Below are 21,443 nucleotides of genomic sequence, written 5' to 3' on the forward strand. Positions count from 1 at the left end.
TGAGGCTGGTTTGGCTCGAAAATTATTTTAAGGGTAAAGGAAAAGACTAATGATTAGTTTTTCACGAATATCGTATTCGTTTTTACTACATATTTCCAAAAGAAGCGGAAGTCTTTGTGTATGGATATAGCGAGTTATAAAAATGAACGATATTGTTAGTGGGTAGTCTATGTAAGTAACAAAGAAAGTATTTTCCAAAGTCTCCAGCATTGTTGACAAATTATTTTCAATCAGGATAAAACCAACACGAACTTCTCACTTATTTCTCAGAATAAAAGTATATAAAATTCTATCTAATGATGACGAAAACAATGTATCCTTTTGTAAATACACAAAGACTCAGGACATGCATTATTAAGAGACGGCCTATCCTACGCGGGTATCGAACCCACGACTCGTCGCACACAATGGATTTGACGTGGTGACCATAACCTCTCGGCTATGCGTGAAGTCCACTTGACACTCCGCTGTCTATGCAAGGTGGCTCTTAGATCCTAAAACTAAATATCAATACTTACAGCCAAATATTTACCGTTGCGGTTTCTCTAGTGAAGCAAGCGATACACATTTATTTGATAACAAAGAAAATCCGCCATAGAAAAAGCGCATCTTTAAAAGCTGAAAATCTAAAATTAACTCGTTTACAGAACATGCCAATTAACAAGAAGGTCATTAAAATACAGGGCGGCTAAGAAAATAGCAGCGTAGCGGGCAAAATCAAGTGGCACAGAATGGCTGGAGTTGGATACCTCGTGGGGTTGCTCTAACAGCGAGTTTATAAGGTAAAGGAACGCTGAAATATAAAAGATATTATGGAGTAGGTATACATTATTCAGGAGTTTCAGCATTCGTTATGAAGAGTATTTATATTTTCTCTATTTCGTGAAGTAGAGGAAAAAAATACTTAGGAGCTAACATCAATCAAAATTATAAACAAAATTATTGGAAGTCAATATAACCAATCTCTTTTATGAGCCTTATTCCTAAGTGTTTATAGTTAGTGAGCCAAGAACAAACAGTAAAGAAAATACTCCTAGAACACGCACGTCTCTTAATCAAAATACGTCTCTCAATTAAGATTAGGATTCTCTCAGATGGGTGTCAAAGCTAAGATTATAAATAACCCATTGTACATTGACCCTTTAGCAATATTTCAAAGAATCAAACAATAATAGACTTGAAAGACTATTACAACACAAAAATGTTTTGATTCGCTTGTGATTCACAAATTGCCGGAAAGCACTGAATACTTTTGTCATGATGATAGTGCTGTTATACTGATCATGAGTGGTTGCCTAAATATAATCAAACTGTACCAGAAAACAAAATACGTCTGATCAATCTAGAACTTTGAACATAAATATTTATCTCGATGAATTTAAAGTTCAATGGTATTTAGGTAAATATTTAATTTCAAACACGGATTTGAGAATTTGAAGCATTGGACTTCGTAAACTAAACGCTAATTTGTTCTTTAAAAGTGTGACGCATAAGCTGAATTTTTCATACAGGGGCCAATAATTTGACTCTTAGGTAATACGATGTTTTGCCACATTATGTCGTTCAATTGTCACATAAACTTTGCAATCCATTGGACTTAAAAGTCGTCTCGGTTAGTGCGACCCCACACTCAAAATCTCTGACTACCAAGGTTTCTCAAGAGGCGGTTTAAGAGCTCTGACCTTCAGCGATAGAAACATCTGAGGGCTTTTCAAAACATCGCCGAACCACTAGTGTTAGCAAAATATGGAGTATAATTAGACAAGTGTACTCTGAGAAGTGCGCTTACTATGACCTCTTGAAACAAGGCTGTTAACACTGTCGAAGTGAAAAGACGCTAGGCGCAGTATACCTTCCTCAAGGATAAAAGCATTGCTTTAAAAGCTTAGCGACACAAAGAATTGATTGATTGATGATTAGAAGATATGAGTTTCAGATCAATTTATTTTGATAGAGGTGGAATTTCAATCTTTTGGCTTTTCAACGTCTTTACGTTGTAAGAGTACTAGAAAACACAAATAAATCGGTTAAACCTTCAAACACGCTCGTTCACAACAAACCTCTCATTGAGCTGTGTTTATGTTCACAAACACGTTACATGCGCCGCTACGGCATTGGCATGACTCATGCGCCATTCATGAAAATGAAAATTCCCCAAACTTAACGTGACGTACGATAAATTGCCACTGGAATGTTGAATGGGATTTGTTGAAGTATATTGTATTATCAGTCCTTATGGCATTGGGGCTCTACAAAACCAAGTAGGTGCTCTACCAAACGACACAGACGTTTTAGATATTATAGCACAGTATTTGATTGCCTTACTGGACTTAAGAAGGACTGTTGTCCATTGTTCAATCATGGTTATATTTCCACAATAATAATGTGTATTTCAAAGTAGTAAGATGCATTTTGTTACTCCTTGTTAGTGGCCGTTTAACTCAACTTGTTCTATAGTGTAGATAACAAAAATGAATTAAGTTTATTTAATTAATTTCAATATAAGTACATTTTATTTCAGTAGTGCATCATGGCCTCCGTTGTGTACACGTGCAAAAATGTGCATCGTTTGTTGACCTTGCCAGATAATTATAATACAAATGCAACATTCGGACACTTGAATTTCTCTATTAGATTGATCATGAATATAGTAATTAAATGCTAGATTGATTATGAGCCTATAGCTCTTTCGTAGTTTGTTTTTTGTCGTTTATTTATCGAATAGTATTAAGACAACAATTAAAATTCAATGTTCTCTGTTATCAACTACCTTATAAAAGAATCAAATCGAAACAATTAGTTGAATTAGTTTGTAAACACCCCACACAGGAAGATAGATCTTCAGTTAACAAGTTCAACAGGATAATTGTCGTTCAATTTGCTCTAAAATATTTTCCCAAACACTGAGCTAGCAACAGTCCTATTTTCGTACGATATAATAAATCTATCGCGACGTAATACCCCAGTCTTACACACAATAATTAACGTTAATAAATTGGCAACACTCAACTTACGCCTGGCAACACTTGTGGACACGTATACAGACAGATTTATGGCTAAAACTTATAAAATGTGCGATAGGATAGACCTTAAGAAGTAGTTAATGTAGAGTTGGATAGTTGATGCGTTTGTGATGTACAGCAGAGATTGGTAAATGAAACATAACCTCAAAATATCGTGAAGAAAAATGACAGTTTTACCCTTCGGAGCTTGTACCGCGGTCGTCGTCTGAAGTGATCCATGGTGTATAAGCCTTCGTCATAAAACGCACATTTCACTGTATACACTTAACACTAACACTAAACTAAGTGTACATAATATTGTGTTGATGAACGCGGCAACTGGACTGCTCGGCGGCTGCGCGCTAAAAATAATGGCGCGTATTACGAGGGACTCGGGATGTGGATGATCATTACAAAATGAATCGTGTACATCGGTTGTTAGAGTATAGCAAACATCATTAAAGAAATTGCAAAAGAAATGAGTCAGGAAAAGGGTAGTACTGAGATTTGAAGCGTTCAAGCATTGAAATGATACGTTGAATCCGTCAACAAAATAAACAATGGATTTTTTGATTGAAATTATGATCGAAAGAACTTAGTAACGAAAAACACACACGTAATTAAAATGCCTTTGTTTAGCATACACATTCGATTTTTTTAACACATGCATACATGTGCATGTACATGCATCTTTATATCATATCTTTTTATATTAGATCTAACAGAATTCTTACAAGTTTAACAGCGGCTCCTAAACCAGGCAGAGCCAAGATAGAAAATTTAAATACCAATTAAAAAGTGGTCAATACATCTCATGCAAAATAAGTAAAATTTATTTTTATGTCCGCTGCAAATGGGATAATGTTGCAATTTAGGCATTGCCCTAAGATTTAGTAACTTCTACCTGTACAAGTATACATAATTATTTGTACAAAAATAGTATGCATTAAAGTTCCATATCAAAAGTTAAACAGTAAGTGCTATGCGTTATCCGTTTTCACAATGACATCTTATTCATAAGGAGCTGATAGTTCAGTTACAAACGAATTTTATAATCAACGTCCATAGCAAACTAGCAATGGACGCTGAGCAAACTTATATTTACATACTCCCAAAACTATTTTCATATTACCAGAATACGTCTTCACAAATTTAGCCTTGCACCTATGCCTTACTTTATGCCAACAGCATAGAGTGTGTTTTTCTTTGCTAAGTTGTTGAATATAACGTGGTTATAGTAGTAGAGTTTTGTAAAGCCAATGGTTCCGCTTCAATCGGCATTGATCTGTCATGAGCAGCTGGCAGCTGATGCTATTGTCTTTTTATTTAATTACAACAAGGTAATACTAATATATTTTGTGACTAATTATACGTGTAGAGCTAATGACATTCAAATTGTTGGAATTCTGGTTGGTAGTTATAACTTTGGTAGATTCAACTTTTGTATTTTTTAATTCATTAAATATTGTAACTTAAGTATAGTATTGTATGCTGAGCAATTTAATAAATTATTATTATTGTAGAAAAATAAATACGGATACTGTCACCGTTTTGTTTCCTACGAAATGGTGTAATAGTGTAGAGCCGAATGTGCGAATGAGACAGACGTTAGTAAAGCAACATGAAATCGATTTTAAATATTTTGTCTAAGTTTTTCCAAAAGCGCCATCTATACAACGATTATGGAAGCTTAATAGTTCCGGACAATCCCGTAACGCTAACTTCAAAGCCCACCAAAGCTGTGCAAAAGTTTTCTATATTTTACCCTAGGTGGCGCTGTTCTCAAACGTTTAGTTCTTATTCCAAGGAAAGCGGGTAGATGGCGCTGATAGCACCAAATTAAACATTGCTGAAAATAAAAACCTTCAATATATTTCCCATTGGGTATTTGATTTACAGCTTACTAATAGATTGCGTTATACATTTAAAAATATTTATAATCCTAATAAATCACATGGTATGCGAGGCGTAAACAGTTGTAGTTATGATAGGAATTAGGCACAGATTTATGATTGAAAACATAATACATTATCCATCAATAAAGTTCGGGTGATCGTTAATGAATGAACAGAAAGTATAAAGTAGTTAGCTGTATTGGAATCCTGCCAGAATATTATAAAGTGTTCACTCAGACAAAATAGTAGGCGATGTGTCGTAGTAACATTTGCGCAATAGTAACATTAAATTAAATAATTCGTGTGCCATGAGCAAAACAAAATAGGTTTTTACACATTTCGACTATTGGCAGTACGCCCAAACTACGTAAGGTGGCGTCTGAATTGCAACGTTGATTGAATCCCCGCACATTATTTCAATGACCCATTTTTATGAATATTTTGAATAATATTTTCCTGTAATATTTCATGTTGTTTATGCGATCACTGTTCATTAAAATGAAGCTTATTTTAATGTTATTTAGCGTTTATTGTGCGGTTTTTGTTTCTAGTGGCGCTTGTCACTTGTTTTTACGGTTGTTGCGACAGGCACAAGATTGATGGCTCTTCGTTAAAGACGTGATAAGGATCGAGAGATCTACTATTCATCTTCTGTCTCCGCTTGGGAAACAAGACTTTTCCTGCCATTTTCCATATGTCTGCAGAGGCAGCTCTGTATTTTTTACGGGGGCAAATGATTTGGTATAAATTCAGATCAGACAATCAGACAGGATTATATTATATATTCAAGAACCAATTGTACAATCTTTAACATCAGTACTTGACATTGGCTCTACTACAACTTTACTTGAGTGGAAAACATATCCCGATAGGTGCAAAATGCTACAAATTAAAGGCAACTGAAAGCATTTCAATCAGATATTGATGTTCAAATTCAGTATTATCTTTGCAGTCATTTTGAGTAAAATTTACCTTCTTACCAACATGAAGAGTAAAAAACACAGCCTCATTACAGCTTACATATAACCGTCCCATACGCAGGCGTCGAGTACCAAAAGCGTTCTCTTTCATGTCACCAAAGATATCACTACGTACCTACTTATATCAAATGAGATAAATATATATAAACCCAGAGTTAACCAAATATGTCGGCGGGTGAACGACTCGCGTCTATTTCAGACTCATAATAATTATATACGGCAAAAGGAATTAGTTGGCTTCGTCGTGCACTTCTCAATGACTTCAATATTCAGGTTTATAGCTTTCATATTTTACTACTTCGCGCTATGGAATTCGGTATCAATGTTATTTGTGCCCTTTGAGACTCTTGGGGCTAAATACTTGGAATGGGGTTTAGCATCTGACTTGGAATTGGCTTCTTGGGATTGTATAGGAAAGTAGCCTCTTCGATTACCTTATTGCTGATTGGAATAGTTCCTGTGATAAGTGATGGAGGTTTTAATACATGTAGTCGGAATTGATAGCACATTAGCATTTTAAGAAACAGTTATTTCTTATCGGAGATATTATTATCAGAATAACTTTACACAAATTCACCCTCATTTAAAACTGAAACATATTTGCATAAAAATTTCAATTATTTCAACGTTTTGAAATATATTTTTGGTACTCAAATAATCATATTTTATTCAATCCTAACAGATGACTGTGCAAAATTGTGTAGTTTAAAATCGTAGAGATCACATCTACTAGGAAAGTAGCTTGAGGACAAAGACTACTGAAAACAGCTGAAAATGGAAGAGATTGTCTCTGTATGAACAGCACCTGTTTACAATGAAAAGTAAAACGCGTTTACAGGGAGACATAACAACGCGAGGTGCGCACGCGCAGTGCGAGTGAGTCGGCGGCGTGGGCGCGAATAATTGACTGCATAGTAAAATTTTATTGTTTAGACAAGTATTTGTTATGTCGACAATTGTAAAGGTATGTAACGAGTCACGTGTGTCAATATTTTGAGGACAAAGATTAAGTAACGCAGATGTTCTGAACATACAAAATATAGCTTTTTGCAAAAATAATTTATGAGTATCAATCTCACTCAAGAACTAAATAATAGAGTCGAGTGCACTTTTTCTGTTATTATTCCGTCACACTTGTACCCATGCGTATCCCAAATTCATCTTATTTTAACTGTGTCCAATTTTGTTAAAACCTTTAATAAAGAAGGACAAGTTATCACCACAAAATTCTGTACCAATTTATTTCTACCAGCCTTTTGAGCAGAAGAAGAATGGATCTCTATTTCATTCAATCCTAACACACCTTCGTCACCTTTTACAAAAAGTAAAGGTAATTCTTGACTATGACTTGATCTTGCAAGTCCAAGCATTTGAAGTGAGATTATATTTTACTTTATGTAGTCTCTGAACAGAAATAACTCACCCCTTCTCCTCAAGGGCACGATTACCAGTGACTTAAGAGATCTGTCACGTGGCCAGAATTTTCCGGCATTCTTATGTCTTCAATGTGTTGCAGACGTCAATGTAATGTAAACCATCTCAAGTTATATTTTACAAGAAACTTGTTTTATATGTACTCGTATAATTAATAGAAAATCAGTCTTATTTACTTTTAGGTACGTCATATAAATACTTAAACACAAAATTTTTACATAATTTGATGTAGTATCATTTTCTTATAAGAAAGAAAACATCACTCAAATGAGTCAATAAATTTGAGAAACAAAATCAAAGAGTTCTTACTATTTCCTACCTAAAAACAGAGAATTAAGACTGCGACTTGTTATCCGCTCGTTACATCCTATCTATTAACATTTCCTCACAACAAGTGCCACGGCGAGGGCGACGCCATGACACCTCTATTTCGAGATCGCTGCAATAACAGTACCAATGGTATTTTTATTACTCACTCCAGTTTATTTCAGTTACAATTTGACAAAATAAAAATAAGAAGGGCCGACGTTGGCGGCGTAATGCGACACTCTGCTACACATACATCGCCGGCTGGCTGGGGAATGAGAGTTATGTGTTCGGATAAAAAAGAGCATGGATGTCGTATTTGGTTTAAAACCAGTGGCCCTTTAATGAGAGTGCGTTCACCTCAAGTGGAGTAAATGCTGTGCGTTTTTGGAAACAGGAACGGGACGTTTCCGTGTTACAGATTTTCTTTAGTATAAGTGGAAGATTTTAATTTTATTTTTGTTTAATTTTAACTGTATGTGTTTATGTTGTGTTTTAGTTTTAGAACTGTCCCGGGAAAATGGATTACACGCTGAGCGCGTGATTCTTATGCTCTATTTGTTTGTCTATTCTAGAAGTGGATATAGCCCCTCGTAAACACATCGTATACCGTATAAATAAATTACATACGAGTAGGGAAAGCCTCTGACGCCTATACGACACTATAATATACAAAACACGAACTACGTTATAGTCGAATTTTTGCTTTACAGTACAAGCTGACGGTATCTATAGTTACCCGTCTTGATTTGTTGTGCCATGAACTCATCAAACCAAAACAAAAATAATTGGCAATTCAACAGATAAAACAGTTAGAGGAACGTTTAAAACAAGATATCGCGGTTCGTAATCATCGCACCCCGTCTTAACGAAACAAAAAGTGAAAGAATCCAGAGAATTTTACATAAAATTAACATTTATGATCGCAATAAAATGCCGAACCACCACTAAACACCCGACGAAGGCGCTTCCACGATACTTAGGCCGATACAATCGCGCCAACACATAAACACGCGAACTTGCCGACTTATAAATTTAACACCTGTCCGCCTGTCAAAACTATTCTTTATTAGCCACGTACCCGCGTCTTATAGTAGTTTATCGCGGCTGCAACATACATTACCACTTCGGTTAATGGTACGACAGTAAGCTGTAAAACAAAATCAGCAGGGTTGTGGTTTCGGGTGGTTGTCGTTGGATCGCGTGGCGCTCGCGGCACGCAAGTGGTACGGCGGCGGTGGCGACCGCACCTAGGCGCTGAAGTTATTTCCGCTAAATAATTGCCAGTCATCAGAGTTTCCCAACTGTTCGCGTTACGCGGTGCGTAATGTTTCTATTTCTGTTTGATTGTTATTTGGGGCTCTTATGTAGCTTGATGGGCTTCGATACTCGCTTGATAGCTAAGGATAGGTACTTTATGTGTATATGAATCACTTAATATTTAAACACTGAACGCTTGTATGGGACTGTATAAATTTGTCTCAATGTTGCCTTTACCTGTACAAATAGTCTTGCGTGAGAGCAATAAAAAATAAGATCATTATCTTACAGAGTAGACTATTGGAGCAGAGCGTAATCTTACATTACGCAGAGCTACGTTCAATAATATAATGAATTAAAAATAACTGTACTGTTGAGTGTCGTGTTTACATCAAATGCTATTTGCTCCTCACCAAAAAATATCAGGTAAATCAAATACAACAGTTAATTAGAACTTTACAACTTGTATTATACTTAACAAGAGAATAACAATGAAACGCAACATAATGATCGTATTTACCATTAAAACTGAACAGTGATTACTATGAGTAACATAAAGTTCGTTTACAGTAGGTGATGCCCCCGTCTATTTCACACAATCCGCATTTTGCTACCAATAAGTCGTGTAAGTATTGGGCGCACGCATGTCTTACTGTGATTCGTTTGATATGTGATAGTTACTGGCAGGATAGTACTAGCCTCTAAAATTTGTAAACAATTTAAATTACGATTTATTTTTATAGAATTTTGTATGGCTCTTCTCACTGTTTCTTCCTGGATATAATGATAATATTTCAGGACAGTGGAAACTTTACAACTATGGTGCAAGTAGTCTTAGTTAGAGTTCACCTAGTAAACGGGCTACTTAAAATAAAACTTGGTTTTTATTTCGACAAATTCGGCCTATACTAACATTACATAAAAAAGTCTTATTTTTGGGATTTTTATTAAAGAGCTCGTTATATCTCAAACCTTTATTTCCTCTAAACTTGAAAGTGACTTATATACCATCACAATTGTTTTATCTTATTTATATTAAAAGCAGTTACAAAATACCGATTATAATAAACTATTATTAAAATTTAAAATATCTTTGCGATATCAACAACGATACGTCAAGACAGCATCATCGCTATCTAGAAAACATATTAGACATAATTTAAAAACAAAACATCTAAACGGCGCGGCGCCAGCGTTTAACCAATCAATCCGGCAACCCGTGACTCATATAAAATTTGAAACATTCGAAGAGAAAGCCCTATTAATCTTGTGTTGCAAACTTATGAAAGAATTCTCCTTCGGCCGACATATTTAAAACACTTGGGATCTTTCGTTTGTTTACTGAAGAATTGTGTGCAGTTGCCAAGTGTCTCTGGAATGAGCAGAGAGCTGTCTGGAGTAAATCGTATGGGGTAACATGCATGGTGTATAAATAATCTTTAATAGAGTCAATATAATGAAGGCAGGACTGTTAAAATTAAAATTTAAAGAAAGTTAAAATTTTATTGTGCAAACTATCGAAAGCATTATGCATGTATTTTTAATAGATGCGAATATTTTTAATGTTTTATCTCAATTAGTCTAAAACATAAATATATCATTTGCAATGTAACTTTGCATACTTTAAATCTTTGTCTCCGATGCATTGAATCTATTCGCTTCCTATTGTCTACGCATTGCTTTCGCAACTGTTAACGAGTGCATGGATTACATTGTTGACGCGTGTATTTCGGGCTGACCGTTTTGTCAACATAGTGAACATTTTATTTTTAACAAAATTTTTGGTTGAAAACAAAACAAGCTTGTTAAATTTATTCACTAACCTATTTCCAGTATTTGCGTTACAGTTTATACGTAATTAATCTAATTTTATGGCAACTAAAATATAACCATCAGTGTTGCATATCAATGCAAGCTGAAGTATTTTTGTCCAGTCCTCTTTTACGGGACTTAGCTAGACTAAACTAGAGTGTTAAAAATAAAATATACAGTTTAGGAAGTCTTCATATCTCCCCGCCTAATAAAAAACGAGAACTATCTACTAGCACAATTTACTATCCTAATAACAGGTAGTAAACGCAGCACAGTGCGTAAGTTGTGTACAAAGTTGGGCAATTAGGGGCGCACGCGAGGCGGCGACGTCTCCACCACACGTGCCAAGTGGACCGCTTCGGGGATGTTACATTAATGTTTATGCCAGTTTTGACACTATGCTGATAAAAAACTCGATTATTTAATATTTGGGCACTTTCCTTTGTTAATTCAAAGGATTTTTTCTTACTCCTCCTTTTTACTATTTCTGATTAATTTTATTGCGGGTTCCAAGGCAGTTCATTGTTTTCCCCTGGGACACACCGAACTTAAGTGTTTCGGTTTACGTTGGTTTCATTGTAGATCCTAGCTTACAGGAGTTGTAATGATGGGCAAGTATGGAGAGCTAGTCAAAATAAAAATCAAAGGATGTTCTTTATTCCAGTTTTATCTATAAACTATTCTGCGTAGCAACAGTACAAACAGTGTAAATGACTTAATTCGTTAAATTGTATTCTATATAACACGATATAAATTGGAAGGAAGATCGTCGTAATAACGTTTGTAACTTTGTACCCTTTCCGTGAGAAAATACTAGATTTATGTTTTCAAAGGAGACCAATTCCTGAATTTGATAGTTTTCCCTGTACCCAAATAAGCAAGTGTGCACTCACCTCAGTGAAATATAAAACTGAAAAGATATGAAATATCTATAATTCTTTATGACTTCTTCTAAAATATTGCTTGTCCTGTTGTCAATGAACACATAAATAAGTTAAAATTTAATATGAGTTGATTTCACATATTAAATTCCATCTCATTTTACGCCTACGTTCATGTTCATTTTTCGTATAACATAGCTATATTTCATTCATCGACAATATTCATTATATTCATACGTACAACGCAAAATGGTCGCAAACAGCGAAAGAATTACACTTATAATAATGCTAATAACACTTGCGAAGGCGATAATGTATGTTCACATCAAGCGCGCGCCGACGTGTGCGCAAGTACCGCGCAACTTCATAAAAATGTGACAAATGTATGAATTACAAGAAATGTGCGCAAACGCAGTATTTATAGAAACACACGTTCTTTATAACTCATCAGGTCCTATAAAAATTACTGTAAGTATGTGTAGTAGATTGAGTGTCTCGTTACCGGGAACGACTTTATTTTCAGCTAAAAATAAGCTTTATTTCGTGGTACGACTACTGATCACGTAGGTTGGTGAAGCAAATATATTTGTTACTTCTTATATCGGCTATTGTTTCTTTGTACGATAGTCATAACGTAGACGACGCCTTTCGAAATAAAATTGTACATAGTTTAATTAATTTTGATCTCTATCAGTTGCTGAATCATTGACTAGCGATAAAGGATTTCAATTTTGAAAATTCCAAGCAGAAAGTTTTTTTTTAATTTACACTCTAAACGGAGACTGTTAAAAAGTTCGTTACTATACAACCAGTAATGACTATTGAATACGCGTGTCTATTATATTCGATTCTAAAATTGTTATTCGCAAAAACAAAACAGTTTATTTTAATAATAACCCCTTAAGGTGTCCATTAAATACTTTCAATCAAATATCAATTATGTATACGTACGAAAATTTGGCAAATAGTGTATAAATTGCGGGTAACACTATATCTGTTATACTCGGCCATCAGCGCTGCTATTAAGTGCCAATGTTCTATCAATCAAGTTTTTGTTTTATAGCTCCAATTAACTGGCTAACGGTACTCGCACTAAAACATACGATCAATGAACAATGTTGTATTATTTTTAGTGGTGAAATAGTTTTTGCACTTGGATTTATCTGTTTTAAACAATTTATCTATTTTTTTTAAGTATTGTATTTTTTAAGATGAGGTAAAAGTCTGGAAAATATGAACTACGCTCATCAACGTGAAATAAATCACGACACTAAATTATCAGTCTGAAAATATCCATCTGAATACTACGAAATGGGTGAATTTTATTAGATTTCAGAGATATTATACTCAAACAGTCACTGGACATGGTAACACAGCTTATCAGACGTTTTAATATATCACCATACATTTCAGTTCTTACCATTCATTCCGTTCTTCTTCATTGTAATGGCATTTTGAAATACTTATTTAAAATAAAAACTCTTTGATTTGGACTTGCAATGACTATTCACCTTTTTCCTTTAACCAATGAATCGTACAAACGACTTCTCTTACCATATTTCCATATACATACAAGTCGCATTTGGCTAAAATTTACTCAATTTGTTTCGGTGTTTTGAAGTGCCCGCGCAATTCGCGAAATAATATCGATCATCATCTTAGTACATCACAAAACGGTCGTTGCTATGGGGCAGTTAAAAACATTTTATATTTATATTTGTTGCTATTTATTATTTAGTCGTTATTTGCTAGTTGAACGTTGAAAGAATCTGATGGATTAAAAAATTGTTGTTACACACGCGAATTTTATTAAAATTCGTTACTTTTTTTTCAACTTTAACGTCTGTTAACGGTTCTGCTTACTGTTTGTTTATTAAAATATCTGTTTCTAAGCTTCTTTCATATTACTGGATGATAATTGATGATTAGTCAAAAATAAGACTAAAAAAGAAATGCGTGCCATAGAACTCAAAATATTATGCATTAATTCGACATCACTTATTTCTTCACATCACTTCTTATTCTTCTGTCTCTATCTAAACATATTTTCCTATCATGCAATTTTCAATGTCTCGTAGGAAAGCAGCATAACTAAGGTTTTGTCTGATCTAAATACTTATAACTCAATGGGAATAATTCCTACCATGAGTACCGATGTACGGCGTCGCAAACCGTCACAACAAACATATTTTTACAATTACGCGGTCTGGTACATATATAAGTATATACCTACGTACTAGGTACATACATGCTATTTGTGTACGAGCCGTAATCTGCGCACGCGCCGCGCCAGCACGCGCCGCGCTCTGCTTTACGTTCAGGTGGTAGAAGATAATTGACAAGTAGAGCTTGCTTTGAAATTACATTTTTGTTCATCAGAGAGATTTTGTAATAACTTATCTTTAGAAGATTTCTGGGTGTAGAAGATTTTTATTTTAAGAAGCTTCTTTGGTAATTGTGCTATTACAGAGAATTGATAAGCGGAATCAATTTTTAAATTAGGGCAGGGGAATGATGAATCAATTATACTTTGAAGATGTGTAAATTTGAAACAAAAATAAAGTTAGAGGGAAATTGAAAAGTAAACATTTTGAATTTGTTAAATAAGGTAGTATATGGTGAAGTAGGTAAAGAGGAAGCAAGCGAAAGCTACGGTCATAGCACAAAAACGCCGAAAAAAAATCGCATCTGACAACGCCCATTAATAATTCCTAATAAAAAGATATTTGTGATGATGGCGCCATTGCCGTAGCTAAATCAAAGGAGTTCGGTGTTGTCCGATACAGAGGCGAGTGTATATCGCTCAGCGGCCGGTGAATAATGCTAGAGACCAGATTAAACTTACAGAGACATTATAAAAATACGCGGATGTTAGTAGGCGAAGGGCCGGGTGGATGCGGCAGTTTAAACAAATATAGACCATGATGTGACGAAAGGTACTGCTGTCAATTTGTTGCTGGGTGATGTTCAGAAAGAGCTGCTTAGTAGACTGCTTTTAATAAATGACTTTTGACTTTGAATGTATTTTGCTGAATTTAAAAAAAAGTAGATATCGAAATGAGGAATAAGCATAGCTTGGAATTGAAAAAGTATAAATAACTAAAGCGATTACGATTTTCATTGAATGGGCATGCGAGAGAAGCCTTTACCAGATCGATATAAGAAGCATCAGCCAGTGACTGAAGTAATGCTAAGGCAATTTATCCGGTAATTAACCTGGACGTTTCAATAAAGAGAGTACTGAAAAAGAAGACCAAACAAATATTTTAGGGACTATCACCTAATATAAGTTATTATACCACATCCAGATATTCGCGCATCACCGTATCGAGTGCATCCCATGATCCCACCCACACTAGCGTATTATTTTGGTTGGCGACGCCGCGTTGCCACACCGCCGTGATATATGTACTAACGGTCTACTTGCTGGACAGCTCTGCTTTACATACCACCATAGGAAACACGACAAGACATCTAACAGGAAAGAAAGCACCCAGGTAAGACTACTGCAAATATTTAGAAGAAGACCGTATGCACCGTTCGATCAATTTTAGTTTAAAGTTACAATAATTATGAAGTTGCAAAACTATATAACTTCATATGAGATTTGAAGTACGGGGTCTCCCATAGGCAGTCGTCAGTCTCGCTACCAGCCTTCTTAACTGGCTAATCGCGTTACGATATAATCGACCATTTTCGAGCCCTTTACATTTTTGGCGCAGGAGGAGTCAACAATTACAACATGTAATAGGCATTCTTATATCCCAAAAATTATCATCAGTAAATATTAAAAAGAAAAACTGTTCAATTTACCCTATCTTCGAAGATTACCATACAACAAGACGGACAGACAAACGAGGATTTCGTCATTACGATACTGTACATAAATCTATGGTGTTTTGTATGTAAAGTGCCCATTGCAAGTACTGACTGCACGTGAATTAATCTTTGAGATAGAATCTTTGTGTTATTAATCAATGTCGTTTAGTTGATAAACTTTATTGTATCTTAAGGTACACAATGTATTGAATCTGCGTTATCTTGCCAAGTAATGACAATGAACAATTTGTTAACCCATATTGACTAGCACCGTACAGGCATGAGCTAAAATATGAATACACATAAACATATGCGTGGTCAAATAGTCGAAATCTTATGTTTTTTCTACAACTGCTGCGAAATATTTGGAATTTTATAGGTAACAATCAGATACAGAAAGTTCCACAGCTTCATACATGATCTGCAAAATACGCAAAATTGACAACAATTTGATAGAGTTACATATTTTTGCCTGTAATTCTGAACTCGACAACTACATTAGTTATAACGAATTGGTATTCCGGCAAAGCTGTTTGTTCTTTTTAAGAAAATACATAAATATCATGATAATATACATTTTTGTAGAGAACCACAAGGCATTTCATATCATAGTCACAGCACAATATCAATCCAATTTTCATGATATTATGACAAACGTAAATCCAAAAATATCTTGGGTAACTCATGTATAATAACCGCAAAATTTACAGCGCGATTATAAACTTCAAAAAACTCTAAAGCTATAAAAATGAAATACTGCTTTACCTAAGTTCACGCTAAAAGCACTATTAAATATCCTAAAACTTTATAATTTTCTAGAAAGTCTCTAATGTCACCAGAATAGTTTATAGTGACGCATTTCTCGTAAATGAATGTCAAAATTATGAAAAAAAAGGATTGCCTACAATTTCTTAGAATTATTGACGTTAAGGATAATATAGGAGTCAAGTTTAAATAACCTGTAAGGAGGTTTAAATAACCTTTCCAAAAACCACCGTTTTTTATTCAATTATCTACAGTTCGTCTGTCGACTGACTTACGATTTAGAAAAAAACATAGAACTAGGTTGGTACTATCTTTAGTTCAGGTGCAAAGCGTTCGTATTTAGGATGACTTACGAGGTCCTCGGGACCCTATAATGAAAATGACAGCAAGGTTCATGCCAACCATGCCAACTAGCATTTAGTAAGAACGAGCTTAAAGAAAATAGGTATCTTCATGCTTGACCACATTGGCAGTCAACCTTAGTAAAAATCTTACTCCCTACTTGTTGCTAACAGATTACTTTAATATCCTATCACTAAAATTAACAAAAAAATACAATAGAATACTTTTCTAGAACTGTACTTAACATCCACAATCCTTAGTCGAATTAAATAAAAATCTACAAAAAGGAAGAAAAAATCACCAACGGCCGCCACGTGCTGCCGGCGACGGAAACGTATGCGCCCCCCCCCCTCCCTCACCCCGCAAGTACATCGCCCTTCCCCCCTCCGCTCCGCTCGTAGTAGCTATTTCTAGTGGAGACACTTCACTTGTACTTTACTGAATGTCTCGGTGTGACTTTTCTTGGGCGTAGAGTTAAGAAGGGATTGGAGAGGGCATTTTGTACATTGTTGATCAACCATAAAATATTTGCATGTCATATATCTTTAGTCTAACAGCATGCAGCTTAGTTTATTTTATAAAATATTATTATACCTAATTATATTATTTTTGAAAGTTTGTAAGAGTAAATTAAATTACAAGGAATTTAGTAAGATTTCAAAGTTTAAAAAGATCAGCGATAAACTTTATGAATTAAACAATACAAAAAATTAAAAACATTAATTCTAATTTTAAAAAGTAGTCATTTAAAATCAATTCTAATATAAAACATTCACTGGCAGCAATAAAACAGAAAAACGTCACCCCAAAAGCGATCTATCAAGGATAATTAAACATTTAAAATACAATTAACCTGGATATAATTAATTAATTTAGCAGATGCGACATCTAACACTTTCTAAAGGCTAGGTGTCACGCATCCGGATCGGCGCGCGCGCACCGCGGCTCCTTGTAAAAACAACGTCGCATCGCACGCGCACTACTGACTCATGTTCGCGACCACTTTAGTTGAAAATGGCTTGTTTAATCACATCTGGTGTATGCAACTTAGAAAAACAGTTCTAATTTAGGTTACTTATTGATTTTATTTAATTTTATTGTATTGGAAAGACTCAGGATTGAAAACTTTAGGAGTTTATTTTTGTATACTTTTTGATAGAGGATCACCAGCAGTTTAGTGCATGTTTCAGTTTTGTTCTATTAAATATTCTATGCTCATTTGCCTTTTACATCTCTTTTTTCCCTAAAATTCCTTTTTTGCCATAAAGCGACCAGCTTGCTATCATACCAAAATTAGCTGAAACCATATTTTCATGGAGCGACTGCATGTCTAATTTAAATAACCCAATTTAAAAAAGGTTCCATGGTAAGCATAGTTGAACTCTACTACTTGAACATACACCTAGTGTGTCTATAATCCTCCCTTCTACGGATCTAGCGTCACACTGCGGCGGAAAGTATAATCGTATGCGCTTGCGCACGCGTACTTCCCTGACTCATGTTTGCGATCACTTATAGTTCGTAGAAAAAGTTCAGATTCGGAACTTAACTGTCTAAATACACGGTAGTTAGTGTTTGCTGTGGCTTTAGCAAATATCGTTTTGTGTATTTAATTATAAGTGTTCTATTTTGTTTCATTCCACATACGAGAGCGGTCTTCTCCCTAAATATTAACACCATTACAAAGCTACACTTGTCTAAAAGCACAATTCGTAAACTAGTACCATCTTAAACTTAATACAGTATGAGTAATACGTGAAGATTAGCTCAAGAACAAACAACACACCTCACACACTTTCGCTTGTACAAGTCACTTACTTAGAAACGAATAATGCCAAGTACAAATATTACAACAAGGTAATTTCACCTTCACACCTATGCAGATGACGTCACAAGATCGAAGTTACTCACAGCATTAACGTGCCAATTGCGATGAGTAATCCGGATATAATACATAGCTCAAGTGAAATCGCTTATGAATAATTGTTGAAGATAATTGCGAGGCTTGAATCTCCGAGCTTTGGTGTTGCGTAATGATTTGTAATGTTGCCGAGGACTTTGCTGTTATTGTAAAGGTGATAAGACTGTGGGATTTGGTCTTTGTATCTATACAATATAATTGAAATGTTGATCAAGTTAAATCGGAGTCTCTTAAACAAAAAAAACACATATATATCAGATAAGCTACTAGCTCCAAGCCAACATTATAGTCCGTCCTATACAGAAACAGACAATCGTACCTAGAAAACACAACCAAGGACTACGTTTAACACAGTTGGTATGTTCAAGTTACACGAAAAATCGATACCAATGAAAGAAATTCTAAAATATTATGGTATCAAATATTTATTTAAAGCTTAACACATATCTTTCAGTTAAAAATGTTCCGAAGTCGCCTATGACTGTATCTCTACATGTTTCACACGTGCTTGTATATAGTTGTTATTCATGTTTACTTTTAATACAGGAAATTACAGCACAATGAGTGTCACAGCCTTTTATTAGTTTGGCTCGGATTTTAGCGAAAGCGATGACTTATAAGCTAGTCTTAATGACTATACTAATGATTACGACGGCATGACAGGCCATGGTCTTGGGTCTGTTTACTATAATAGATTCACGCATTTTGCAACACGTATATTAAAATTTGTGTAAAAGAGAATTTATGCTATTTAAATAATAAGTTTAGTTCATTACCTGTCGTTTGCAAGACGGATGACGGGACAACACTTAGATAAGTGTAATTTTTGTTTGTCTCTCCATTCTGTTCATCAAAAATTAAGACTGTAACACTTTAGTGTAATATTTTGCTATGCGTCTGCTGTGCGTGGTCCTTATACACCGTGATTTTTTAGTCGTCTTACAAAAGCAGCCCAGTTCACGTATCCAATGACTACAACACGTTCATGATAAAAAAATAGGTATTTATGAGATTTGAATAAATTTAAAATGCAATTATTATTCAATATTATGATGCAATTCGTAGTTTTTTAGAAACACAGCTCTGTTGCGAACGCGGTCCGAGCCTTGTAACAATGGTGAGGGTCGGCGTTTTTATCGTTTTTAAGGGTATATTTCAGATTTCTCTTGTTTAATTTTTCTTCATACTTATGATCTTAGTTGATGATTAAAATCGCGCCTAGGGGTATTTTACGTCGTATACATGAACTGGGCTGCTTTTGTAAGACGACTAAAAACTCACCGTGTATATGCTGTCTTTTTGTGCTGTTATTCCAAATAGTTACAAATATATATATATACTAAGTGAATTTTACATTGCACTAAATGTCATCGTTTTACAGCCGTAAGAGAATTCACATCTATGCGTACAAAAACATATATTTTCGAAACTTCTAAGAATGTTATCAAACGTCAAAGCATGCACTACTTTTTTTCTACTGTTCCGCGAAAAAAACATAACTAAAGAAAATAGATATTTCGCGGAAAATTCTAAAATTACACACACAAACAATTTTATTACAACAGTTAACATCGGAATTTCGCAGCGCTGAATTGGGAAAACCGAGGGAAAATATAGACCATACCTCGCTTAACATGTAACTCGCAATTATATTCATACATTTTCATTGAAAGAAATATTTACTTGTTTCCAAGTTATCGCAAAATTTATTCAGGAAAAATATAACTACTAACTATGTAACATGGATACATGTGCAAAGGTATTAAACAATGGGACGTTTTTAATTCGGAAGAGCTTAAAGAGACTATGACTATATTGTTTAACATAACTTAAATATAGAGCTGTTTATTTATCCAACGGGTAACATCCACCTACAATAATAAGCGAAGATCACATCATAATATTATATTCGTTGCATTTTCAAAACGTAATGCGCGTTTATGACTTGTTTAATTTACCACGCGTCACTTTAAGCTGTCAAAAATACACTTTTCAAATTTCGAATTAAACATCGTGTTTTACAAACTGTAAAACGCTTTTAAAAACTCAGTTTCAGTTAACGCGATTAAGAATTTATTGTTATTGCATTAAGTTACAAAGTTTAATTTATATTTATTATGTTCTATGTCCAGGAATAAGAAAAACATGAGGTTTACGAGCTGTTTATGTATGTTGCGTAAGAAAGTAGTAAAAATTTAAATGAGAAAAATGGGTCATTAATGTTGGTTGTCGACGGGCTAACGAATACTCGCGACGATTGGCATCGGAATATATACATTCCTATATTCATACCGTACGCCGTTTGCAAAACAGGTGAATTATGAAATCTCTACAAATATTCAAAGGAAGAGGTTGATATAAAACAAAACTCCTTGGCTCCAAATACGATGTGTCAAAATAATCTTCTTCCTAGGTAACTATAATCTTTTATCAACATTTCATGTAGTATGTGAAAAAATAATTAAAACAAAACTTCTCACGTTTTTTACTATGCACCTCTCTCTAGCGTCTAGCCTTAGAATACCTTAAGATATAATTTAAAATAAACCAACAACAGCCGAAAAAGCACACTAAAGATCTTCCCAACATAGCTACTTCCAATCATAATTAACAACAACAAACTTATATTACAAATAATTTACGTAGAAAAACTAATTAAAGCTACATTGTGATTCCGGTTTAATAGCTCATTATTGGGAATAATTTAAGTCGGACATATTTATAGTCGGAATACAAAATGTCGGCAGTTAAAGCTGTTTACGTTATGAATGTTACTGAAGCATTGAACTCGCGTTATCTGGGATCTTAGATCGGTATTTGATCTTATTTATTTTACCGTCTTTTCGGCTTGCTGACGATGTGGTAGATGTACACAGTTCATTCCGTGTACACGGGAGGTATTCATTATTTATATGTTTTCTTCAATGTTTACTTGTTGACCTGGGCGTACAAGCGTCGTTTCGTTTTTCGATTCTTCGTGTTCGATTTTGAAATGATAATGTGAATGTTATTATTGGTAGTAGTAA

At 34.6% G+C, this 21,443-nt stretch overlaps 1 protein-coding gene across 3 annotated transcripts in view; it reads right to left on the reverse strand.

The window, feature by feature from the left end:
• LOC113493069 (voltage-dependent L-type calcium channel subunit beta-2-like) overlaps nucleotides 1–21,443 on the reverse strand; it is a 127,731-nt gene that overhangs the window by 28,027 nt on the left and 78,261 nt on the right. The window contains exon 1 of one of the 3 annotated variants that reach the window (XM_026870871.1): nucleotides 3,201–3,425. The exons of the other annotated variants lie outside the window; for them this stretch is intronic. Coding sequence (XP_026726672.1) covers nucleotides 3,201–3,242 — 42 coding nt within the window. The 5' untranslated portion in view covers nucleotides 3,243–3,425. Of the gene's footprint in view, nucleotides 1–3,200; nucleotides 3,426–21,443 lie in introns of those variants that run through there. 3 annotated transcript variants of the gene reach the window in all.

The sequence above is a fragment of the Trichoplusia ni genome, chromosome 4 (assembly GCF_003590095.1).
Source record: "Trichoplusia ni isolate ovarian cell line Hi5 chromosome 4, tn1, whole genome shotgun sequence".
NCBI classification, from domain to species: Eukaryota; Metazoa; Arthropoda; class Insecta; order Lepidoptera; family Noctuidae; genus Trichoplusia; species Trichoplusia ni.